Here is a 26667-nt window from a genome sequence, read left to right as displayed (position 1 = left end):
CCAGGAGCGAACTGCATAGTCTTTATTTCCTGTTCGCCAGGAATAAACACCAAAGAACGTCAAAGCACGGGAGGAAAACACAAAGAGCCTCCGGACATGGACCACACACACATCCGGTGTTTACATGAAAGCACGTAGGGAAGATGTGCGGTTTTGAAGACTGCCAGACGACTACAGTGGGTCTGTTCCCGAACTGGCTCCTGGGAGATCATGGGACTCTGGATCTCACAGGGCTATCGGTGGACAGCCTTGAGCCCAGAACATCGCTGATGTTTCAGCATTTACCCCATTCACTTTCCCAGGCCTTGCAATCCACTCTCAAGAAATAACTGCACAAGGGATGTTCTTCTAGGTCATAATTTGGAACAAAATCAATCTAAGAACTAGTGCCAGAAAGATAAACCAATATCAGAACTTTATTTTTTTTTTCCAACGTTTATTTTGGGGACTGAGAGAGACAGAGCATGAACGGGGGAGGGGCAGAGAGAGAGGGAGACACAGAATCGGAAACAGGCTCCAGGCTCTGAGCCATCAGCCCGGAGCCCGACGCGGGGCTCGAACTCACGGAGCGCGAGCTCGTGACCTGGCTGAAGTCGGACGCTTAACCGACTGCGCCACCCAGGCGCCCCTTGAACTTTAAAAATTGAAGAAAAAGGGGTGCCCAGGTGACTCAGCGGGTTAAGTGTCCAAGTCATGATCTTGAGGTTTGTAAGTTCAAGCCCCGCGTTGGACTCTGTGCTGACAGCTCGGAGGCTGAAGCCTACTTCAGATTCCGTGTATCCCTCTCTCTCTCTCTGCCTCTCCCCCGCTTGTGCGCTCTCTCTCTCACCCGATCTCAAAAATAAACGTTTTTGAATTTTTTAAAAATTGAAGAAAATGAGAAAATTGATGTGAAAATATAACTTTTAATAACAAAGACTGAAAAGACGAGTAGACACAGAATCAGGAAATTCCAGTATCCGTTAACAGAGGACAGAAAAGACCTTTCAACAATGAGGGGTCTAACATCATGAAAACTTATGAAGAACATTTTGGAATGTATATAATTCAAGACATTTTTTTGTAAAAGTATATAAAGGTGTTAAGTACACACCAACAATAGACACATTTTTATCACCTCTAGGTCCAAAAGACATTATAATGGGAAAGAGACATGTTGTACAAAACCATGTGATTACTTCAAGTCTGAGGTAACATCTAGGTTGTACAGATATAGAGGACAAAGAAGGCCACTTAAAACCATCAGTGTTCATATCAGTGAGATGAACTAGGAATTCATACACTTGGGATCCCAGTCAAGGAAGAGGCACCTGGAAAGTCAAAGCCATATTCACAACAATGAAAAGATTTCTCTCCTGCCTGAATTTTCATGAACAAAATACATGAAGTTCTATACCTGAAGTTTTCCCAAAATTGTGTGCATTCAGGATCATCTCCGTTGTACTGACTCGCATTTTCAAGAAGATTTGAAAGGAGGGATGCCTGGGTGGCTCAGTCATTTGAGCATCTGACTTTGGCTCAATCATGATCTCACGGTTCATGAGTTCAAGCCCCACATCTGGCTCTATGCTGACAGCTCAGAGCCTGGAGCCTACCTCAGATTCTGTTTCCCTCTCTCTCAGCCCCTCCCCTGCTCACGCTCTGTCTCTGTCTCAAAAATAAACATAAAAAAATATTTGAAGGAAAAATAAATGCTTTCCTACAGTGTGGCTTTGCTCACAGATTCCCGGACAGGCTTTTCCATGGTGCTTAAGTGTGTAATGTTTCACATTACTGTGCTTGCACGTGTGTTCTCGAAGGGAAGAGGGACAACTGAAGGCTTTCCCACAGAGCGATCATTCGTAAGGTTCTTCTGCCCACGTCTACGAGACACTGGAAGGTCTTACCAGAGTCCTTACATACAGAGGCTTACTGTCCACTGTGCAGCCTCACGTGTTCTTGAAGGGAGCAGTGATTTGTCAAGGTCTCTCCCCAGGGTGTTTCTTCATGTGCGCTCGAAGAGACGAGGGGAACTTGTACACCTTCCCACACTTCTTACATTCATAGGATTTAATGGTGCTGTGTGTTCTCAAATGACTTTCAAAATTCTGCAGCTGACGGAAAGCTTTCCCACACTCGATACACTCAAAAGGTCTCTCCTCAGCATGTGTCCTCATGTGTGCTCCCAGGTTCGAAGGAGATGTGAAGGCTTTCCCACAGTGCTGACATTTACAGGGTTTTTCCCCAGTGTGTGTCCACGCATGTATTCGTAGGTCTCTGTGATACCTGAAGGCTTTCCCACACTCCTGACATTCATAGGGTTTCACTACATTGTGTGTGGTCATGTGATGTTCAAAAGGTTGATGCTTCCTGAAAGTTTCCCCACACTCCTTACATTCCAAGTGTCCGCCCACTGAGTGTCTTCTCGCAGTATGTAGTACGAGGGTGTGGTGTCGAATGAAGGCTTTTCCACAGTGCTGACATTTATAGGGTCTCTCCCCAGTGTGTTTCCTCACATGTTCTCGCAGGCATGAGTTATACCTGAAGGCTTTCCCACACTCCTGACATTCATAGGGTCTCTCCCCCGTGTGTATTGTCACATGCTCTCGCAGATTCCCAAGATATCTGAAGGCTTTCCCACATTGTTGACATTCATATGGTCTTTCCCCAGTGTGTGTCCTCATATGCACTCGCAGGTCTGTGTGATCCCGGAAGGCTCTGCCACATTGCTTACATTCATAGGGTTTCACAGTACTGTGAGTGGTCATGTGACGTTTAACATGTTCATACTTTCGGAAAGATTTCCCACATTCCTTACATTCATAGGGTCTTTCCCCAGTGTGTGTCCTCATATGTACTCGCAGGTCTGGGTGATGCTTGAAGGTTTTGCCACACTCCCGACATTCATAGGGTTTCATTACATTGTGTGTGGTCATGTGACGTTCAAACTGTAGATGCTTCTTGAAAGTTTTCCCACACTCCTTACATTCCAAGTGTCTGTCCCCTGTGTGTCTTCTCCTAGGTACTAGAAAGGACTGCTGGCCAGGGAAGGATTTCCTACAGGGCTGATATTTATAGAGTTTCTCTGGAGTGTGAGTCCTCACATGTTTCTGCAGGCCTGACTTACACTGGAAGGCTTTCCCACACTCCTGACATTGATAGGTTCTCTCCCCAGTATGAGTTCTCACGTGATGTGTAAGATCAGAGTGACACATAAAGGCTTTCCCACACACGTCACATGCATGGGCTCTCTGTACACAGTCATTTTGCACATGACCCTGAAAAGAAGAAATGCAAGTGAAAGCTTTTCCACATTTCTTGCACTCTAGAGATTTTTTACTACTCAGACTCTTTCTGTATGTCTCTGATGCTCTCCCGGTGTCCTGACCTTCATAGGGTTTCTCTACAAGGTCTGCACCCACCTGAGTGCTGAGGCTTGAGACAGAGCTACAGGCCGGCCCGCATTCCTCACAGGGACTAGATTTGGGTCCTGGGTGAGATCTTCCCAGAGTCCCTAGAAAAAAACCATCTGTGAGGGCTTCCCTACACTTAGCGCATTCACAGGATTTGCCTCCAGTGGGACAGCCCTCATGCACAGTAAGACTTGTAATCGGGTTCAGGGTTTCTCCACATGGATCTCCTTCAATACGTTCACAGACACTCTCCACCAAAGGACTTCTGTTCAAAATAGGAAGGTACATGGTTAGGGAATAATGATTATAAGTGATCTCTTTATTACCTAATGATCTATTGATGTTTGTTAATCATTATTGGGTTACATGATGGATATTCTCAATGAATGAGTATGTTTTTAGCACTGTGTGCAAGGTTCCAAAGTGGAACAAGCTTCCTGTTCTCCCTGAGGACTCAAATAGAGTCATAACATTCAGGGCTTCTTACATATGCTTTTCCCTGACCATTTTTTCCAACTGAATTGTTTTTCAGATGATCAATAGGTAGAATGCATTTATAAAGGTTTGTCTTGTGAAAATTTCGACTACATGATTGTTGCGCTAGGTTTGCAACTGTTCTCTAATTTCAGATCAGTCTCACAATCGCCAACATCCCCCCCTTCCTCCCTTACAAGTGTCACTCACCTCAAAAGCCCTTCCTGCATTCGGGTCAAATCTCCACTGCTGTGAAATTTCTGCTTCTCTACAAACACAGAACAGGAATAATTTTTTGTAAACATTAGTATTTTCACTCAGAGGCTCATTCTGCAAAGAATTCCGCTCAGTCTTTGATCCACTCATTTTACCTTGACTGGGAGAAACTACAAGAAGTGGGAGTCTAATTGAATTTCTCGGAAATCATCTGATATGTAAGGTAAGAAAACAGACCATGTATCTCTATTTATATACTGATCCCGAAATGTAAATGAACTTCATGAGGAAGAATGGTCATGTGACCAAAAAATTCCGAGGACCCTTGTGACTCGAGGCTTTGGCAATAATAGAGAAAGTGTCTGAAATGGCAGCCCGTTCATTCAGAAATACTTCAAACTAGATGGACACTAATGTGGAGTTAAGAATTATCAGAAGAGCCAAGTAGGAAGGAACTGGGCAAGATACACACATCCACACCCTACCTCTATAGGAAGACAGAAAGACTGGCCACATGGGGTATGATGGATGAAAAGTCCAACAGGAAAGCCGGGTCGATGACAAATATCACCCTTCTCAAAAACAGAGTCATGTTTCTAGGGGATGGGTCCAAATGTCAATCCCTTGTCCGGAACCTGGTCCAACCAAGGGTTGATCAGTTCTGAAGGCACATAGGCCTTTGGTGAAGCCTTCCTACACTGCCCCAGCTGCCATTAGAGGTCGGGTGATGTGTGTGGCTGCTGGCCTGCCCCTGAGAAGAGCTCAGCGGGAGGGAGGATTTGAAGGACAACAAGCAATCTGGAAGATGGGCACTAACTTTAGTCTTCAGGGTCATTGATGACCGATAATTGGGTGGCTTTTTATTATTTATTCATTTATTAACTCATTCATTTAATCATTCTTTTACTAGAAGCATACTGACCTATATATTAGTGTCAGATGTACAATACGGTGATTTGACAATTACATACATTACAAAATGCTCATCATAAAAAGTGTAATTGCTGTCATTATACACAACTATACAATTATTGACCATATTCCCTATGCTCTACTTTTCCTTCTGGTAACTTATTTATTCAACAAGTGCAAATCTGTTCTTCTCAATCCCCTCCATGATTTCACCTGTCTCTCAATCCCATTCCAATCTCACAAACACCAATTTGTTGTCTACGGTTTTAAGTCTGTTCCTATTTTCCGTTGTCTGTTCATTTTGTCATTTAGATTCCACATATTCCACATGTAAGTAACGTGTTTTGCTGGTCTCTCTGTCGGACTTATTTACTTGGTATAATACTCTCTAGGTCCATCCATGGTGTCACAAACGTCACGATTTCGTCCCTTTTGTATTACTGAGGGATAGTCCCTTGTATGTAGATACCACATCTTCATTATCCATTCATCTGTTGAAGGACACCTGCATTGCTTCCCTATGTTGAGTACAGCGAGTAACAGTCCGGTGAACCAGGGGCTGCACATGTCTTACCGTGCTGGCTTTTTTCCTTTGGTGAACTACCCAGGAGCGGATTAGGGACTACATGGTACTGTTGTGTTTCGTTTTATTGTTGAAATTCCAAACTGTTTGCCAAGCTGGTTGCACCCATTTAAACCCCACCGACGAGGAGCTTCCTTTTCTCCACATCCTCACCAACACTCGTACTTCCTGTCTTCTTGACACTAGCCGTTCCGGCTGCTGCGAGGGGGCAGCTCATTGTGGTTTCGATGTGCACTTCCCTGAGGATTAGTGATACTGAGCAGCTTTTCATGTGCCAAGTGGTCACCTCTATTATTTTCTGTGGGAAAATGTCTGTTATGTTTGCTATGTTCCCCTTTCAATTTTTTATTTTTCCTTTTGTTTCCCTTACCTGAAGGGATGAGTCCACAAAAATACTGCTAAGGCTGATGTCCATGAATTCAGTGCCTCCGTTTAGTCTTAAGACGTGTATGGGTTCAAGTCCTGCACCGAGGTGTTTAATCCATACTGAGTTTCCTTTCAGGTAAGGGGTATGAAGCTGGCCGAGTTTCACCTCTTTGCAGGTAGCTGTCTCATTTTCCCAACACCACTTATTGAAGAGACAGTCTTAACCCCATTGTGTATTTTCAGCTCCTTCTTTGTACATAATTCGGCCATAGAAGCATGGGTTTATTTCTGGACTCTCTATTCTGTTGCCTTGACCTATGTGTCTATTTTTGTCCCAGTACTACACTGTTTTGCTTAGTATAGTTTGAAATCTGAGACTGTTGTATCTTCAGCTTTGGTATGTTTTCTCAAAATTGCTTTATTTGGAATCTTTTCTGTTTTCATAAAAATTTTAAAATTTCTTGCTCTAGTTCTTTCAAAAATACTATCTGTATATTGATGGGGATTGCATTGAATATGTATAACACTTTTCATAGTATGGGCATTTTCAATAATATTAGTTCTTATAATCCAGGACAATGGTATACCTTTTTTTATTGTGTCATCTTCAATTTCCTTTTTTTTAAGTATTTTTAAATGTTTATTTACTATTTTTTGAGAGAGAGAGACAGAGACAGAACATGAGTGGGGGAGGGGCAAAGAGAGGGAAACACAGAATCCAAAACAGGCTCCAGGCTCTGAGCTGTCAGCACAGAGCCCAACGCAGGGCTCAAACTCACAGACCATGAGATCATGGCCTGAGCCAAAGTCGGATGCCCAACCAACTGAGCCACTGAAGTGCCCCTTCAATTGATTTAAAAAAAAAAAATTCTTAATATTTATTTTTGAAAGAGAGAGAGAAAGAGAGAGAATGAGTGGCGGAGGGGCAGAGTGAGAAGAAGACATAGAATGTGAAGCAGGCTCCAGGCTGTGAGCTGTCAGCACAGAGCCCAACGCGGGGCTCGAACCCACAGACCGTGAGATCACGACCTGAGCCAAACTTGACACTTAACCAACTGAGCCACCCAGACGCCCCTTCAATTTCTTTCACTAAATGTTTATACCTCCTAGAGTAAATATCTTTAAACTTCCTTAGTTACATTTAACATAGTATTTTATGGTTTTTGAGGTAATTTAACATGGGTTTGTTTTCTACATTTCTCTGCTATTTTGATAGTAGATACGGAAGTGCAACAGATTTTGGGATGTTAATTTTGTGTTCTGCAAGTCTTCTAAATTCATGTATTAGTTCTAATAGTATTTGGTGAAGTGTTAAGGACATTCTATGTATTGTTTCATATCATTTGCAAATTTGACTTATTCTTCTTCCTACCTGAAAAGACCAGTGAAGGTATGGAGCCATCCTTACCCACGGCAGACAGGTTCCTGCAGGTCTCCAGCATCACATCTCTGTAGAGCTTCCTCTGACCACGATTCAGCAAAGCCCACTCTTCCGGGGTGAAGTTCACAGCCACATCCTCAAAGACCACAGAGGCCTGAAACATACCACATATTCTATTGCAGCAAAGCTCCCTCTACACCCACATGTGTGGGAGAATAAAGGGTGACAGGCAGGGAGCTGCACTCCACTCCTAGGACCCCTGAGTCACAACAGAGGGTGAGGACAACAGCTGACATAGACTTACACACACCCAATTTCCTGGGTTATTTACACTGAGACAGATCTGAGCAGACCAGTACTGTACAGACCGAAAACTGAAATATTCACTCGGACAACACACAGACCGGAGGACACACGCTTGGCTTGCTCTAAGACGATTATGCCTCGTCAGCTCCAAGAACTGGAACCAGAATATCAGGATGCTGTGGACACTCAGATTCCAGGGCTGCTTGATGTGAGGAGCTCTCGCCCTGAAAGGAACAAGTCAAGAAGCCTGGTGGAGTCTCCTCTCTTCCGACAGAGGCAGACACGACCCTTTCCCCGGATTAGGTGGACTCTGGGCACGGACACAGGCCAGGGCCCGGGCGCCTGGCACACCTGATGTGTAAGACGAGTCCGGGGCCTTAAGAAACTTGGAAGTCAGCAGGGCCGCTCAAACTTTTAACCCAGGGCCCAGAATTCAAGGAAAAGGGCACCAGAAGGAAGAGTCCCTGAGGGATTGATGGGGACACGGCCACCACTCACGTTAACACAGGAGGAAGAGTCACAGCGTATGGACTGTTTTTAGGCAACAGGCCTGAGTGATGGAAAGACACGCAGCAAAGGGCACAGTGAGCACACAGCTGAATGCACACGGGCTCCTGAGTGACCTGCCTCGAAATGGCCACAGGCCCTAACTAACCCCTGCGACTTACAACCGGGCACAGGTCCCACACAGGGAGCATTCCAAAGGTTCCCATGCTCCCTCGTGACCCCGTAACTGTAGCCCCCAGCACCGCCTCCCGGCAGATGGTCTCTTCTTTACCGTCCTGCCCGCTGCTCCCTCGCAGGGTATTCAGCAAACTCCCATCTCCTCTGTTCTGCCTTGGGGGGAATTCTCTCACCCCCCGAGCTGCGGGCCTCCCCCTGATCGGGTCACCCCACATTTGTTGGCCTTCACAGGGACCCTCTGCTATACTCGGCCTCTCCTGGGATTTCCTAGGAATTTCTTGGGAGTTTCCCTTGGTGGCCTGACTCTAAGTGTTCTCTGGGCACCTGACAACCTCCACCTGAGGTTCCTCCTCGGTGAGGATCCCAAGTCCCAGGGGGCGTCTATGGGGCACCCCTTGCCCAACAGGCTGAGGGATTTCCCCTCTTGCCTTCAGAGCGATCCCTCTCTCCTCTCCTTTGTCTTTTAACCCTTCAAGAGGTCTAACCCTAGTACTCCTCAAACAAAGAGGCCAGGGTGGCTCCACACTCTGTCTGAAGGTGTGAGAGTGAATAGGTTGGACTGCCCATGTCTATGAGGGTGAAGGGCCCCTTTCCTCTGCTTTCTCACCCTGTCCCCCAAGGTCTGCTCCCAATATGTGGTGTAGTTGGCAACAGCAGCCCAAGCCGGGTGAATCCACATGTTACAGACTCAGCTGGGACCCTTTCCTAATGCTGGTGGAGTCTCAGCAGGCTTATTCTTTCAGACCCTTTCCTTAATTCCTTTGTTTCCACGTATCCAGCTGCCATCTTGATCTACAGGGAAACACATTCCTACAGGTCTCAGTGCTGAGTCCTCCCCTTTTTTTTTTGACCCAGGTTGGCCACCGGGTGTGTGTCTCTCCCTAGAGCAGGGTACACCCCAGCACAGATTTCTATTGCTATTTGTTGTGACACTCTCCTTGATCGCATGCCCCCAGTAAAGTCAGGTGCCCCACGTAAGGACATAAGGCCCAGTCCTTCTTCAGGACAGTGCACACCCTGACTGAAATCTCAACCACAAGTCACAGCCTCATTCCCCTTGGTGGGACAACCCTTTGGGAATCAGCAGCAGATCTTTCCCAGTATGGGACGAAGTCCTCTATTCCTATACTCGCCTTTGGGCTGTATTTTTAAAAAGTGGATAAAACACGAACCCCAAGACCTGAGAAAAATCATCTCATCTTTCATGTCATGTGTCCTGGCCTCATACAAACTCCCAGATCAAGACATATGGCCCCATACACAACTTGAAGTCTTTTGCCAGAACTCCTCCAAATGCTCACAGGTCCCATACATGCAAGCCTTCATATTCATGGCACTGTCCCCAAATCCCAACCTCTACAAAAACTGCAGAATGTGTCTTCCTCAGACACATGGTCCATCTGACCCTTCAGACATTCTAGATGACCTCTCTTTTATTCCACCCATTGGCTTTCCCCTGCCTCTACAGGAACAGGGGCTCTACTGGACTTAATGGCCAACTTTAGATTTTTCCCATAGGTATCCCAGGTTAAAAAAAAAAACAAACAAACAGTGGGCAACAAATTGACTCCTAGTGGACGCAGATGCAACGTATTTGATTTTTTTTAAATTTTTAATGTTTGTTTATTTTTGAGAGAGAGAGAGATACAGAGCATGAGCAGGAGAGGGGCAAAGAGAGAGGGAGACACAGAATCCAAAGCAGGCTCCAGGCTCTGAGCTGTCAGCACAGAGCCCGACGGCAGGGCTCGAAGTCATGAACCATAAGATCATGACCTGAGCCAAAGTCAGACACTTAACCTACTAAGCCACCCAGCTGCCCCAGAATACATTTGATATTAAAGCTAATTTAAGGTTGCTGATGTAACGAAAAGACATGATTTTAGAGTTATCCATACATATTTATTACATATAAAACTTTTATACTAAAGGTCAAATAAGCTCTGTTGCAGTTTGTAAATAAATGATGAGTTAAAATCATGGTTAACTTTGTCTCAGAAAGTTCTCATGGGTAATTTTTAAGATAGCTTTCAAAATCTTTCATAACCTGAAACTTTGAAATTTTGCTAAGTTCAATGATAAATTCGGTTTAATTCACTGGGCATCTAAGTCTTTTCTCAATAAGATAAAATACTAACATGTTAATTAGCAAAAATAAGTTTCATCTGCTTTTGGCTTCTTATTGCAGAGAAACTAAAGATACCTGCATCTGTTGGAAAACATACATTGTGACTCATTTAAAGACTGTGCTATGAAAAAGGCATGTTCCTAAAAACTATGAAATGCGTCCATAAATTTGTCATCTAAAGAATCCTGGTGTATAGACAGTTCTCAATTGGTTTTCACTGGAGACTAAGGTTTCTAAGAGGTACAATTCTTCTAAATGTAACGGAGACTGACCGGAATGGGGAAAGCAAGTCTGTATCTAAGAGAGTAGGAGATATGAGGGATGGGAATACATTTTGTTAAGGTGAAAGAAAGTAATTTTCTCCTAAAATGAGACTGGTTATTTAGAGAAAAAAATCTCAGGACAAACTCTGAGTGCAAAAGAATGTTGCAGACAAGTCTGTGAAGGGACAGCTTTAGAAAGTCATTTTATGTGTGTGTGCTTAGGATGAACTAATATTGAAATAAATTGATTTTATTAAATTTCTTTTTCAACGTTTATTTATTTTTGGGACAGAGAGAGACAGAGCATGAACGGGGGAGGGGCAGAGATAGAGGGAGACACAGAATCGGAAACAGGCTCCAGGCTCTGAGCCATCAGCCCAGAGCCTGACGCGGGGCTCGAACTCCCGAACCACGAGATCGTGACCTGGCTGAAGTCGGACACTTAACCGACTGCGCCACCCAGGCGCCCCTGAAATAAATTGATTTTAAAAGGATACTGCTTCAATAGTAAACATGCACTTTTCTCGCTGGGACAAAGCTTTCTTGGATTGTTGGTCTGGTCTTGATCAAGACGATGTAAACAAAAGTCTTCTTCCTTTCCTTATCTGCCCCCAAAACCAAAGTTTCTATGTTTTGCTTTCACCAGGTCTTTGACTACTTAAAGTTAAGACTTCTCAAAATGTGTAAGATCTGTAATTCTATTTAGACATGTGCTTTAAAAATTTCTGAGAGTTCAAGGGGTGCCTGAGTAGCTCAGTCAGTTAAGCATCCAACTTCGGCTCAGGTCATGATCTTACGATTTGTGAGTTCGAGCCCCACATCGGGCTCTGTGCTGATGGCTTGGAGCATGGAGCCTGTTTCAGATTGTGTGTGTGTGTGTCTCTCTCTCTGCCCTTCCCCCAGTAATGATCTGTCTGTCTCTGTATCAAAAGTAAATAAACATTTAAAATAAATAAAAATAAAAATTTCTGAGGATTCCAACACACTTTCCCAAGTTTGGAAATTGTAAACGAAGTCTTTTTTGACTAATTAGGCTTGCATATTTGGTATGTTAAGTTACTTGGAAAGCAGGGTCAAACAAATAGTAATAAACCTTAGATTGTATCACTTGAGTGTATACTACAGCTGTTTTGAAATTACATAAAATCCATAAAGTTTAAATATGTTCTCATATAACATCATCACTTGACATTCTAATTAATAAAATACTAGGTGTCAAAGAAACGAGCAGATGTCCTTGTCAGCTATATTACACTGAAGTCACATATCAGATCATGAGTCATGGCCATTTCTATGTTGTTTTGTTTTTTTGTCATTTATATTTATTGTTCTGATGCTCTTGCCAAATGAGTTTTGTCTTCAAGGAGATTCATGAAAAGGATTTTTTTTTTTGTAAATACAGGTATTTGATATCTTTAAATCATAAAACTGAACTGGGTAAGAATTTCCAGAACTAATGGGAAAGTTGCATTCAAACAAACAGGAATTAATTAACATAGGACTAAATGAATTAAAGATGCTTATAGTTTTTGTAACTCTTATTTGAAATACTGCTGGTTCTATAGTGTTTGCTCTAACAAATTGAGGAAGTTTTCTCTTGAAATACCTAGGACTTACAGAAACATGATGAAGTATTCCTTTGTGAACAAATGGAAACATTTCCCTTTTTTCCCTACCTAAATGCCACAGAATTCCGAAACTCTCAGTGAGTATTCTTTCTTTTCCTGTCAAGGATAAGCATTTGTGTAAGTTCAATGAGCCTCTCTGCTTCTTGTAACAGGACACCATAGGAAACGTTGGTTATCCTACCGATGCTTCGACTGAAATGTCATATTTCAGAGAGACATGGTAAGACAACAGATACTACCAGGCAGCTTTAAAGAAATAAGGTTGACTTTATGCAGCCAATCAAGCCCCTTAGAAATGCTGGCCTGATCCCTTGCTGCCAGAGTTCCCAGCAGCCTTACCAGGTGAGTAGACAAAGTCAATTCCTGGCAGGTGCAGGTAACCTCAGGATTTATTCAGGGCCTCAAGAATAGGTAGGTATTCACCTGAATCTACAGGGATTGTAGACAAGTCTGACAGCAAGTATTTGACTTGGCTTCTGGCCTTGAGAGGTTATTAAAAATTCAATCTAGAGATTATTTATAAACATTTCAAGCAAAGCAAGTCGTTAAAAAAAACTCCTATGACCAATCACTATTCTTTTTGTCATTATTATTATTTTTTTATATTTTATTTATTTTTGAGAGCAAGAGAGACAAAACACAAGCAGGGGAGAGGCAGAGAGAGAGGAAGACACAGAATCCGAAACAGGATCCAGGCTCTGAGGTGTCAGCCCAGAGCCCAACGCAGGGTTCAAACCCACAAACTGTGAGATCATGACCTGAGCCAAAGTCGAATGCTTAACCGACTGAGCCACCCAGGCGCCCCACCAACACATTCTTCCTGAGCTTCTGTGAATAATTAGGCCATGTTTGTTAGTCTTGATTTGACTATCTCTGGTTTTAAGGGTGATTTCAGAGAGAATAAAAAATAATGTTTCAATAACACATCTTTGTACATATTAGATTTTAATACTATTTCTTATAAACCAGACTAGGTCCTGAATTTTTCTGGTTTCATCAAATATTTAGCTAGAGTTCTCCAAACTAAGGTTTCCAGCCTTCCATCCTCTTGACTTAAGTCATTAAAAACCACAACCACCCTTTTTCCTAAAGTCTTGAAAACTGACGCTGGACAACTTGAGGTGAGGTTCAGAGAAACTGGCAAAAGCTCATGTATAAAGAATCATCATGCTTGTTACTGTGAGGATGATAACAAGACCTCATGGACATACGATCATCCGAACAGCCAAAAACATGGGAGGAACTCTCCAACATTTTCATAACTCAACTATCACCTTGACCAATTCTGTGTGGCTGGGAGGCCAAAAATCACTCCACAAAATCCCGAATTTCCCCTTCTCCATGGGATTGGCCGTAGACTTCTGGAAATAATGGGTAGCCATTCTTTCCTTATGATATGACTGGATGATGCACTTAGGGATGCCCTTATCTACCAGGACAAGTCACCTCCCACTTGCCAGCAATTCCTCATCATTAGAATATCATTAAGGCTAGGGGCACGTGGGTGGCTCAGTCGGTTAAGCATCTGACCTCAACTCAGGTCCTGATCTCACGGTTCGTGTGTTCAAGCCCCACGTCAAGCTCTGTGCTGACAGCTCAGAGCCTGGAGCCTGCTTCGGATTCTGTGTCTCCCTCTCTCTCTCTGCCCCTCCCCTGCTCACATTCTCTCTCTCTCTCTCTCTCTCTCTCTCTCTCTCTCTCTCTCTCTCTCTCAAAAATAAACAGTAAAAAAAAATTGTTTAAAAAGAATGTCATTAAGGCTGGACATCAGGCAAAGAAGCCTTCTTGATGGTTTTACCCCTTAGACATTCTGTCACAGGAGTTGCCTCTATCAATGTAAAATTGTAAGTAGATGCTTTAACCAAGCACACAGACATCACCTTTAACCAACCCCAACACACGGTCACCCAGAAACTGAGGTGGTCCTGCAAAACCAAACAGCCCTGAAAATCCTGCTGCAGCTCAAGGAGTAACGTATACTTTCATTAAAACAGTGTTGGGGCGGCTGAGCGGCTCAGTTGGTTAAGAGTCTGACTTCTGCTCAGGTCACATCTCCTGGGCCCCACATCGGGATCTCTGCTGTCAGCGCAGAGCTCACTTTGGATCCCGTCTTCCACCCTCCTTGCCCTTCTACTGCCGCGTGCACTCTCTCTCTCAAAAAGAAATAAGCAGGGGAGGGGCAGAGAGGGAGACACAGAATCCAAAGCAGGCTCCAGGCTCTGAGCTGTCAGCACAGAGCCTGATGTGGGGTTCAAACCCACGAACTGTGAGATTATGATCTGAGCCAAATCGGATGCTTAACAGACTGAGCCACCCAGGCAGCCCAACCCGCCCAAAAAAATCGTTTTAAAAGAGTGTTAAATATATGCTCCAGATTACAATAATGTAACAGGATTGCTAAAAGATATGGGTACTCATGTTGGTGCTTGAAAGGATCCCTCCCTCTCCTTTAATAACTGGTTAAACTCCTGGACTGGAGGAAGATTTTGGTCAACTATTAAAGGTCTTTTATTTCAGCTTCTCTTCCTGCTGAACGTTGACCCACCAGGGACATCTCTATGCCCTCATTCAGCAGGAAGAAGCTACTGAAGGTGACACCCCTGCCCTAATGCCAAAGATTTGTATTGTCCGCCTGTCAGGGGGATGTCAGGGCCACATTTAGATAACAGGCTTCACCAATGGAAAACTGAGTTAGGCAAGAGGGCCCACAGTGAACACACAGATGCATAAAAAATAGGCTCATGAAGTGACCCACCTCGAAATGGCCACAGGCCCCAACTATCCAATGGCCTACTTATAACCAGGCACAGTTACCATAAAAAAGGGAATTTCCATATGTTCCCACACTCCCTCACTCTGCCCTATAAGTCTAGCCCCAAACCACTTCCTGGTGGCCCTCTGCTCCCTCATGGTGCATTCAATAAACCTCTATCTCCTTTGTGCTGCGTTGGGTGAATTCTTACACAACCCACACTGCTGGGTCCCCCAAACATCAGAACCCCCATACGTAATATCTTTGGAGCAATACAAGAAGCCACCATATCATTGACATAAAGAGCAAACAATTATCATAAAATTATCAAAAGTTGTTTAAACAAAAGACACGTCCCCCAAATCTAAGGACACAGAACCCCAGCTACATCAGTTACAACAAAGGCAACACCCCTTCGTCTGGGGCTGCAACATGGGTTTGCTAGTCACACAGCTGATACGAGGTTTGTGATCTAAACAGGTTTTTAAAAACTCATGTAACAACAATAAAAAAGTATAAAGACAAATAATACAACTAAATAACGGACAAAGAACGCGAGTACACATTTCCCCAGGAAGATACACAATGGCCAAAAAGCACATGAAATGATGCTCAATGTCACCAATCATCTGTGGTCCATCCACAAAATTTAATTGTGCACAGACACTTCCAACCTACTCTATGAGGCCAGTTTATGGTGATACCAAAACCAGTCATATATAAAATGGATTCTACAACGTGACCAAGCGGGATTTATCTGGGAATAAAATGGTTGGTTCAGCAAGAAAATAGCAGTCATAAACTTCATGAACAGAAGAGAAACAAAAACCCCATGATCACTTACACACAGAAAAGGTATCTCCTTGAACCCACCACCCTCTCTTGACAAAAATACTCAGCCAACTAGGAACAGAAAGGAACTCCCTCATCCCGAAATGGGGCGGCGGGGAAAAGCCCACACCTAACATTTGCGCACCCAGACACTTCTCCAAAGAACATATGCAAATGGCCAGTGGGTCGATGAAAAGATGCTAGACATTCGTCACGAGGGACACGCACCTCGAACTACCACCAGCAGAGGCCCCTTCGCACCCACCACACTGGCTATAAAGACGCCCCAGGAAGCGCCGGCGAGGCCGTGAGCAGGGCGCATTCGCCTTCATTTATCCTGCTGCGGATGTAAGCGGGGGCGGCCGCTTTGGAAGAGTCTGGTGGACCCCCAGCATGAGCAACGTGGAGTTCCCGCCCAGCACGGCAGGTCCGCTCCTCGTATCCACCTGCCCCAGACCCGGGAGGACGAGCGCCATCACACACACGCGTGCGCACGCGCTCTGCTCTCCGCGGCGCGACTCCCGATCGCCAGGGATGAAAACCACCCAGGAGCCGGGCACCTCTTCCAGGATGAGTAAAGGCGACACGACTGAAGTGGAGTCAGGAGTCCACAGGGGAAGCTCCCGAACCTGCCGCTCAGGGCCAAGGGCAGACACAACACGGAGAGACGCACCTGCACACCCGTAATGCATCACTGCTCATGCAGGAGGAAGGAAGATGATTTCCTGGGTGGCAACAGCCCAGCCAATGAGAGACGGTCACAGCCCAGCCAATGAGAGAGAGCCAGGGCTCAGCCAGTGAGAGCCACAACCCAACCAATGAGAGACGGCCACAGCCCTGCCAATACAGAATAGTAGCAGCCCAGCCAATGAGAGGCAGTCATGGATCACCCAATGAGAGATGGTCATAGCCCAGCCAGTGAGAAGCCCCTGAACGTAGAACCCCCGCCCCCCAGTTTGCTCCAACGGACTTCTTGTTTGCACAGCCCCTCCCAATGCCCCCTCTCCTCTAGAAAAGAGTAGCCCTCCCTAGAGTCCTCCCCTTTTTCCCTCCAGATTTGCCTGTGGTTTTGCTGTGGCATGTGTCCCAAATTACAATTCTCTGCTAGTCCCAGATAAACCCATTTTTTTCCTGGAAAAATATCTGGTTTTAAGGTTAACAGTTACTTGATCACTGGTGGACCCACAAAAGACCCCAACCACTCCGGGCTGGCGAGCAAACAGGTGCAGGTCCCACAGAGCCCACTGCGCTGCTTTCTCGCGGACCCTGAAGTGCAGGGTAAGTTTTGTGCCAGGATCAGAGCCCCGCTCCCCGGGTCTGCGCTGTCCTGTGTCTGTGCTCTCCGGGGTTTATTGGGGACCTGTCTTAGGGGCTTGTCCTTTCTGAGAGAGCTCATTTGGCTTTTGTTCCGACTACTTTTCAGAACTGGACTGTACCTCTTAGAACCGTCCCTGTTGGAAATGTGCTAGCCCTTGGTCTGGTTTCTTCTGTAAAGAGGCTACTCCTGTAGAGACTAGTGTTTATACATTTTATTCTGGTCTAGAGAAAACCACCATGAAATGGATTCCAGACATCATGAAAAGAACAGCTTTAAATCCAAATGACAGCCTTGCCTTAGTTTAAAGCTAAGTTCTCTTTTCTGCTTATTATGGATCTTTGATAAGAAATACAGTTGCTGAGAAGTCTGTTTTGCTTGCCGTTTGCTACGAGCATTGTGAAACCTTTCCTGAATGTAACCCGCTATGTAATAGAGTAAGTTGTGAAACTTCCTAAATGTAGTCTGGTATGTAATAGAATAAGTGACTGTACATGAACTAACCGGCATTCCTCGCTTCTGTAAACCTGCTTGCTTAACATATTTCCCCCTTCCCCTTGGTTCCTCAGGTACTTGAGAAAGGGGAGAAACGGGAGACCTGGGCAAACTGTTTGCCTAGTCATCCTGGTCTGTGAAAAACAAACTTAGCTTCAATCCGCTTGCTTAACCAGCTTGTTCCGCTTCTGTACAACTGCTTGGCGTAACCGCGAAGAATCCCTAACTTCCCCATAACTTGTTTGTACCTGTCTATAAAAAGGCTGTAAAAACCTCACTCGGGGCCTCTTAGCGTCACCGGCAACGAGTGTGCGGAGGTCCAGGTTCGAACCTGCAATCAACGACCCTTGCCGCTTGGCTTTGGCTTATGACTCTGGTGGTCTCTTGTGGGGGGTCGCAACCTCGGGCATTACAATCAAAGCGCAGGGAGGGGGGGCTCCCACCCGGGACCCTGACCGGTCTTACGTTTAAAAAGCCATGGTGCGTCCTCATGTGCATTTCTAAAAAATGAACAACTGAACCAAATGTAATTTAAAATTACAATGGCCTTTATGGGGAACTTTCGATCTCCCCAAACTTGTTTTATTGAAAATTAAATTAGGAAGTCATGACTTCAGAACATTGAGTTTGATACAGATTTTATTCGATACCTCAAGACTTGCAAATATTTTCAGGATCTAAGTGTGCCTCTTTGCAAAAGACTATTTCAAATGAACGGAGGCAAACAACTGAAATACGACAAATGGCTTCCGAAGTGTCTTTTTCTCCCGCCCAGGCTTCCCTGTCTGCAGACATCTGGCGGCTACTCTACACCCGGGACCTGCCTCCAACCACTTTCCTCAACAAGCTCTGAACTTCCCTTTTCTTCTGAACCTGCCCTTGATCCCTCCTTACCTCAACCTGTTAACCAGGCCTCTTTAAAGGGAAGGCTTCTCAAGATCTAAAACCCCACATTTCTCATGTTCCCTGGACTAAGGCAGAAGTTTCCAGAAATGCCTAGAACCCCCATAAGCTCGCTGAAGAACATAACACAGCTATTCAACTGGGACACACCAACAGGGTGTCCCAGATTTAGATCAATTAGTCCACATGCGTGTTGCTGAGGCCCAGGCCACACATGGGATGAAACTAACCCGCGAGACACAGATGCCCACTTCTGGAAAGATGCTTATGATACTTACTGGAAATCCCCACCGAGCAATTACAGTAGCTTTTCCTAAGATTGTGAATTAAAACAAAATCTAGATTTCCACACAAGAGCCTGATGAACCTGTACGCGGCTGTTGTAACAGACTCCAGCTTGTCTTCAACATAACTTCAGGGCTTTCTTCACATGTGAAATCTACCCAGGCAGCATTTAATGGGCTGAACTGGGATCCTGCTTTTTACTTAAAAGGCCCAAGATGGAATGGGACTCCACGTCCACTGCATTTTAGTTATTTTGGCAAACAAGCGGACTCACACCCCACATGGAGGAAAGACAGCCAAAACTCTTAATTCTCACCTACGGCAGCTGAAGCCTCCTAAAAACCAAACACCTACAGTTCGCGCTACGATTGCAAACCAGGCGGGACATGTGAGAGAAGGTTATCAGCAGCCTGAATGCTCCAGGTGCGGGAGCCCTCCTCCCAGCCCTTCCCAACCCCTCCTCATTGCCAACATCTGGGCCCTAAGGACCACAGGGGCTCTGCCCCAAGTTCCCTCTTGATCTCTGACATGTCTTCAACGCAAAAAATGGAAGCCAGCTCAAGGAAACCAATAGGCAAACTTCTGTTCTACTTCAAAGGGATGTTCTCCTAAAAAATAATTTCGCAAAACTGACCAGAGGTGTCCCCAAAATGCGCCCCAGAAATGGAAACACTTTATTAGAAGTCTAACTGTTACTTCGAAAAAAGGGAGAACTCTGGTTTGGGCCAAAGAACAGTCTGGCCCTAGGAGCGATTCTACAATATTCACTACTCACCACTGAACACACAGTAGAGCAGCGGCCTCCAATAACAGGAGAGTGTTCGAGAAGTACTCGTGGAGAAAGACTGAAGCCACAAAAAAATGTGACAACCTCGCTGGTCCCACCTGTCCGGTTACAACCCAGGGAAACCCGTTTGCATGAATGGATTTCACGCAGCCCCCTCTCTCTGAATAGGAGTATGTGTTAGTCACGGTTCATAGGTTATCTCACTGGCGGAAGCCTTCTCTTGTCGACAGCCCAGGGCCTGTCCTGTGGCTGCAGTGCTGTGAGAAAAGGGCGTCCCCACCTGGGGAACACCTCGCAAACTTCACAGGGATCCGGGAGCCCAGTTTACCAGCCAGGTGCTGTTCTGTTCGGCCCGTCTTACACCTTCACTCTGTGTAACACCTAGGATCCTCGGGCTCAGGTGGGCTCACTGAAGGCACTACTGCTACTCAAGGGACACCCTGTGTCCCAAACACCGTGTCCAAAAGCACTGGGGTTGGTCCTTTTCCATCTCACACCCCCCTCCAGAGCCCCCCCCCCCCCGACTCCCACCCTGAGAAATCACAGCACGGCCAAGGCACTGGCCCTCGCTCCTTTGACTCTCGGTGACAAAAAGGTGTATACGTTAGTATTGGAAAAAATTAATAGCTTCTTATCAAAATAACCATGCCGTGGGAGAGCCACGTTCACAGTGCCCTCCCGGGGGAGGAAGACCCTGAGGCCTCCCACCTTCCAACTCCGGAGATTTCGTCTACTGACAAGACCCCTCCTGGTTCTCTCCGGCCTCCCTGGAAAGGCCCCCCGTCAGCATCTGCCCGCCAGCCCCTGTGTCACCGCACTCCAGGGCACAGACCCTGGATGCATGTGGCACGTGTAGACACACAGCAAACCCTGACTGCCCTGCACACCACATGGTGACGTGACGGGAAAGGTTTCCCGAACAGCAGCAGACGACATCTGTGCCACAGCCTTCCCGAGACGTCCGGCCTTGGCTTGGGGCCCTTTTTCTCACTGTTGCTTCTTCTCTGCTTCATGGAACTCTCTTCGTGGGGTTCTGGCCTTTCAGGAAAGGGCTCATCAGGATCCCGAGACAAATGAACCGGTCACTTGCCTTTTCTCACGTGTTAGAAGGCTCTAAATTCACAAAAGTCTTTCTTCATCCGAACTATTAACTGATGCCGTCCTATTACCCAAATTCATGGTCTCTCCATTCACAACCTTACAGGCTGCATTTCTGGGTAACATGTGGTTCCAAACTGCACTTTTGAGAACACTTTTTATTTTTTTTTCTTAATTTTTTTTTTCAACGTTTATTTATTTTTGGGACAGAGAGAGACAGAGCATGAACGGGAGAGGGGCAGAGAGAGAGGGAGACACAGAATCGGAAACAGGCTCCAGGCTCCGAGCCATCAGCCCAGAGCCTGACGCGGGGCTCGAACTCACGGACCGCGAGATCGTGACCTGGCTGAAGTCGGCCGCTTAACCGACTGCGCCACCCAGGCGCCCCTTGAGAACACTTTTTAAAACATCTTTCAAGTTTTGCTACTTTTTCAGAAACTTCACCACTAAGCTTTGTGTCCCCGCCCCCCCCCCCCTCCCGGCACTGTCTCCTCCCAAATGCCCTGGGTTCGTTCTCTCCCTCTGGGTCCGTGGGATTCACCATCTGCCCTCACGGTGGCCCAGGCGGGGACTTCCAGGAGGCAAGCAGGACTCCGGGCCTGCCTCCACAGGGAGAACGTTCTCCCCGGGGTTGGAATAAGTGCCAATGAACATTTCAGTGGGCTGCCTTCAGACCCGGGGTCCCCGATTAGAACAATCCATAGAGTTATGCTACTTTTCTTTCGTATTTTATTGCCGGTGAATCGTGTGATTCATACAAGTACACGCTCTGCAAGGCTGACACTGCTGATGCACCCGGCCTAGATGACAAGTGTCTGACGGCATCTCCCTCCGAACCGTCCCCGTCACTCAGGTGTGGCCTCGACTGGTTTTCACTGCTCTGCTCCTTCCCCCCAACAGAGACACGCCAAGCGGGAGACGTCCTTCCTGGCGCTGAGGGACAAATCCACTAAATACAGCAAACCCGCCTCTCGCTCGCAGATGCTTCCGAGGAAACACGGAGGTCAAACAGAGGAAATGGAGAGATTCGCCCACGGAAAGCTCCTTAGGGACGGAGTGGGGGGCCGGCAGGGGGCGCCCTCGCGTCCTGCCCCGTCCTCACCGGGGGCCCCAGCCGCAAGCCCGGCACCCTGCAAGCCCAGCCTGCCTCGGCTGGGACGCCGCCTCCCCACCCCCGCCCTGCCAGCGGGGAGCCACTGTGCTTCCAGCTCTAGGTTCTTCCGCATCCCGGGTTTCCATCCCGGCCCCTGCTGGCCTCTCTAGCAGAGCGTCCCTCTCCTCTGTTCTAGTAACTGCCTGTGGTCCTGTGTATCTTACACGTTCAGAATTAATTCCCTGCTGTTCCGGAACAAACTCAGTTTTGGGGGTAAAGTAAGTGACAGTTTCAATTTACAACTTACCAGTAACTAGAACACGAGGCAGTAACAGACAGACGGATAAACAGCCTGATTGACAAAGAAATGCACAGACAGGCGCCCCTGACTCTAGCAAGTGGGTATACGCTCAGCGGGTGCCACAGGGCATCAGCAGAGATGGGGACACTTGGACACATGGGGCCAGGGAAGGCTGGTTATCTAAGGGGTAAAAGGAATCATCAGATTCACGGACAATAACCGAGTCTGGTGGATTTAACTGGAAACAAGAGGAACACACGGACAGAAAAGTTCCAGCACGTGTGATCAGACCTGAGCGATGGAGGAGTTTTCTCACAGAACAAAAGAAGGTCATCTACACAGGAAGAGACCGGGAAGTTCAAGTCTACTAACAACGTGAAGGGTCCATCCACGCAGACAGCACAGAGAAGTGACACACCCTGACCTGGACAAAACACAACACGTAGAAATGAAACAGACAAATGTCTCCGGGACGTGAAGGAAACAGATCATCAGGAAGCAGACCCTTGAGATACAGGAGACAACACGCTGGAAATGCTTCCACGGAAGAGGAAACCCACACGTGAGAAATGCTCAGCCCGGGAGGAATCAGATAAACCAACGTGCGACGTCCAGGAGACCCCGTGTCACACCCGCGAACTAGAAAACAGGAAGCCAGAAGGGACAGGACCCAGCACTGACGTGTGGTTCAGACTCTGCACCCGCGTTTCCTACTAACATATAACTTACTCATGAGCTACAATATGCAATATGTGAGACAGATCAGGATCACAGTTTTACAACCCTGGACCCTGCATGGAACCGTCGCTAGCATTTGGATGAATCTTTTTTTTTTTTTTTTTTTTAATATTTTTGGGACAGCACAAGCAGGGAAGGGGCAGAGAGAGGGGGAGAGAAAAGGGATTCTCCACTGACAGTCTGACAGAATTGAGCTGGATGTGAGGCCTGGCCTTGACCTCACAAACCCGGAGATCACGACCTGAGGGGAAGTCAGCTGCTCAACCAACTGAGCAACCCAGGTGCCTGGGATGAATCCTCTGATCCATGACTCCACCCACCTGGCATGAAGGTGTGGAGCCCCCTGCAGACCCCCCCCCCCCCAACCCTCATGGAGAAGGACAGTTCTGTCCTGAGACACTTTTCCCCAGGGGACGCTCTCTGGATAAAGCCCCCAGTAACCCGGGTCAGCAGGGACAGGAACGACCTGACACACTTACCACCCTCTGCCCTGAAGGGGAAGAAAAGAGGCAGAAAGAACTCGGGCGTCTTACACCTGCTCAACGCGAGGCTGGCGGAGGACAGAGCCATCCGTGCTGGGCTGGACAGGGTGACAGGTCCTGCTCACAGGTGACAGGTGACCTGCAGACGCCTACCTGAGTGCTGTGCTCCTGGGTGGTTCAGTTGGTTAAGTGTTAAATCATGTGAGTCTTGATTTTGGTTAGGGTGGTGACGTCATGGTTCATGGGTTCGAGCCCCACATCGGGCTCTGAGTGAGGGTTCAGAGCCTGCTTGGGATTCTCTGTCCCTGTCTCTCTGCCCCTCCCCCTGCTCACACTCTCTGCCTCAAAATAAAATAAATTTAAAAAGAGAGAGAGAGAAAGAGAGAAGACTGACAGGAAGTCCCCCTGGCTCACCCACGACAGGGCCACGCGCCGACCCCCCACACCCACACTTTGTGCCTCATCTGCGATCAGCTCAGCTGCTTGTCCCCGTGACCAGGGGGCACAAAATGCTGGCTGGTCCCGCTTTGCTTTGGCTTCTCTCCTTCCTCCAGACCCCTGAACGTGGGCTTGCTCTCAGCCTGAGCCACACACAGCCCCTCCTGGGGGACAGGGGACAGGCTGGTCTCAGGGAACCCCAACGTCAGCACCACACCTGCTCACGCCTGGTTTCTTTCCTCCTCTCCTACCTTCTACACGACTCTTGAGACACTCGCAGGTCTTAGGCTCACAGTGTCGATGTAGCCCCTGCCCCAAATGCAACTGCCCCCCGATCCCCTGCACGGCCCCTGCCCCTAATGCGACAGCCTCCCCTGCCCCTAATGCAACTGCTCCCCCTTCCCCCTGCACAGCCCCTGCCCCTAATGCAACAGTCCTCCTACACCCCTGCACAGCCCCCGCCCCTAGTGCAACAGCCCCCCCGTGCCCTGCATGGCCCCTGATCCTAATGCAACAGCCCTCCCTTCCCCCTGCACAGCCCCTGCCCCTAATGCAACTGCCCCCCACTCTGTTCTCAGCCCCTGCACCTAATGCAATAGCCCCCCCCTGCCCCCCTGGACAGCCCGTGTCCCTAGTGCAACAGCCCCCTGCCTCCCTGCACAGCCCCCACCACTAATGCTACAGTCCCCCTCCCCCTGCACAGCCCCTGCCCCTAATGCAACAGTCCCCTCCCCCTTCTTTGCAGTCATTCTTCTCAGTATAGGACTCTCCTTACTCAACTTGGATTTTTCTTTTGACACTGGTTTGACCAACTGTCCACGACCGCCCCTTTCCTACCCAAACTTTGCCCAGGCCGCTGTGCTCCCCACAGGCCCCTGAACTGCAGGTGGCCCACACGCTGAGCATCCACTGAGCTGAGGAACAAGGCCCTGGGCACGTGAGCCAATGAGGCCTTCCTCCACCACAGGGGCCAGATCCTGACACTGGGCCTTCCTGCCCATCCCCCTCTCGCAGATGGGAGCAGGTCCCTGTTGGAACCGATTGTAATAAACTGTCCTCAGCCAGGTGCAGATTTGAGGTCATCTCTCAGGTCTGTCACCAGCTAGACCCCAAGCCCATGTGGTTGTACTCACAGACCTTTGCCCCACGTTTCCCTAAGCTGTCCTTTCCAGCTGTCCTTTTAACTCAGGCAAATGACAGGAACCTGCCCCTGGAGCAGATCACACATCGACTGCCCTCACCAGATCTCCAGAGCCCCAACCTCCCCAACAAGTTTGAGAAGCCCCAGGATTCCTGTCTGTGCAGAGGGACCTGGAGGGACCTCTGGAATGACCACCAATTACCTTTACCTCATTATCACACTGAAGTCTCCACTGGGGGAGGAGCACAGCCTCCTGTACATGACTTACTTCCTGGGGACAGGCCTGCTGCCCTAAGGCCCACCTCCAGCACCCCTCCTTCCACCCCACACAGGACGAGGAGGCTTCCCCATGGAAATACCCATCCCAGCCCTAAACCAGAAGAGCCCATCCACCCTCCCTCCGGGGAGTCAGGGCTTTGGAAGTTATTTCCTCTGATCTACTGATCTCTGTATCTGCTGCTAATAAAGTTTTCTTCCTGGGACTGCTCAGTGTGGAGCAGTTTCTGACTCACCAAGCAGAGAACTCAGGTTGGTTGGGTGACAGGTCCACCCTGGGTCCCCCTGGAAGCTCAGCGGGTTTAGGGGGTGCCCAGAAAAGCAATCGTTTTAGGACCCCCGCTCCATTCCGTGATCTACGCCTCTCCGGCTCTAATTGCCCAGTACACCCCTTGCAGAACTTCCTGGTCCGCGTCAGAATCACAAAGAAATGGAAAACCAGAAAACCAATCTCAGCCATTTACGACTTGAAGGGAACAGCGTGGAAGCAAAGACTGACAGTCTGCACCAGGCCAGGAAACAGCCAAACCCGTGAAACTCTCCGCGCCGTTTCCAAAGTGAGAAAACCCTGCATTTCTTACCCGAGATCGCAGCCCAGGACCCCATGCGCGTGCACCTGCTCCCTCAGCGCGCGCTCAGCCCCGGCCCCACGTCCCACACTTACCTCCGCTGGATTCTAACGTCCAAGTCTCAGCCCCCGGGACCAGCTCTGGCTCCGTGACCGTCACACTGCACGCGTGCTTTCTGGGCACGTCTTCCAGCTCGCTCCGAGCAACCTCACGCCCGCCTAGACTGCCCCCGACAGAGCTCCCCCCCACCCCCACCGCCCGTCCCCGCTAGGGAGTCGCGGATTCAGAAGCTATTTCCTGAGGCCGCCTTATGGCTACAAATAGTTTCCTTTATGTGACAACTTACCCGGACAGTCTCTACCTGTCCTCCACCGAGGAGCGCAAACTCCTGCTTAGTCAGGCCTCCCCCCCCCCGCCCTCCCCCCTGCCCTCCCCCAGCCTCCCTTCTCAGTTCCAACCGCCCAGGGCCCAGGTGCGGACCCCTGGGGACGCGGACACCCCGCCGCGGCCGCTTCCACCTAGTTCCGGCTGGTCCCATCCGCCCCTCCGGCCCGCGCACTCACCATCTCGGGGCCCCGCTCCGCGCCCTCGGGGCGTCCTCTTACGTCGCGCACACCCGCAACCTCGGCAGCGCAGGATCCCACTGCAACAGCCGCCCCGGCTGAGAGCCACACCCACCCGGCTCTCGCTCGGGCCTGATTGGGTGGTGTGCAGGTCCCGGGCCCTGATTGGGCGATCCTTCAGTCCCTGCGGCCTGATTGGATGGTGTTCCGAAGATAATTCTCCCCGAATCTGATTGGATATTGGTCCCGCGTCTGATTTCCTCCCCCTCC

At 48.1% G+C, this 26667-nt stretch overlaps 1 protein-coding gene and 1 long non-coding RNA gene across 5 annotated transcripts; one reads left to right on the top strand and one right to left on the bottom strand.

Annotated features, from left to right (window-relative positions):
- Window positions 1-885: 885 nt before the first annotated feature.
- Window positions 886-26667, bottom strand: LOC101084518 (zinc finger protein 709-like). Of its 4 annotated transcripts, none has more exons than XM_045043285.1 (4): window positions 25502-25908; window positions 7316-7478; window positions 4077-4134; window positions 886-3657 (listed from the first exon to the last, which is right to left on the bottom strand). In XM_045043285.1, exons 2-4 carry the CDS (start codon window positions 7383-7385, stop codon window positions 1959-1961), a joined length of 1827 nt encoding a protein of 608 aa, XP_044899220.1. In that variant the 5' UTR covers window positions 7386-7478; window positions 25502-25908; the 3' UTR covers window positions 886-1958. The 4 variants fall into 4 exon arrangements, with proteins under 4 accessions (XP_044899220.1, XP_019671239.2, XP_044899221.1 ...); XM_019815680.3 differs by lacking the exon at window positions 25502-25908 and adding an exon at window positions 16587-16675; XM_045043286.1 differs by lacking the exon at window positions 25502-25908 and having other exon boundaries at window positions 886-3257; window positions 3402-3493; window positions 7352-7421.
- LOC111557732 lies at window positions 16868-18000 on the top strand. Its single transcript, XR_002737965.2, has 2 exons — window positions 16868-17191; window positions 17337-18000. It is a non-coding gene; the product is annotated as an uncharacterized LOC111557732 (long non-coding RNA).

The sequence above is a fragment of the Felis catus genome, chromosome A2 (assembly GCF_018350175.1).
Source record: "Felis catus isolate Fca126 chromosome A2, F.catus_Fca126_mat1.0, whole genome shotgun sequence".
Lineage (NCBI taxonomy): Eukaryota > Metazoa > Chordata > Mammalia > Carnivora > Felidae > Felis > Felis catus.
The sequence above is the reverse complement of the archived record's forward strand: the minus strand, read 5'-3'. Positions and strand labels throughout refer to the sequence as shown.

What these genes read in the sequence shown, in the direction of transcription:
- LOC101084518 (XM_045043285.1), bottom strand. Translation starts at nt 7,385, where the DNA reads ATGCTGGAGACCTGCAGGAACCTGTCTGCCGTGGGTAAGGATGGCTCC. An exon ending in ACCTTCACTGGTCTTTTCAG is followed by an intron (nt 4,135 to 7,315) that starts GTAGGAAGAAGA and finishes CTGTGTTTGTAG; the next exon opens with AGAAGCAGAAATTTCACAGC. An exon ending in ATGCAGGAAGGGCTTTTGAG is followed by an intron (nt 3,658 to 4,076) that starts GTGAGTGACACT and finishes TATTTTGAACAG; the next exon opens with AAGTCCTTTGGTGGAGAGTG.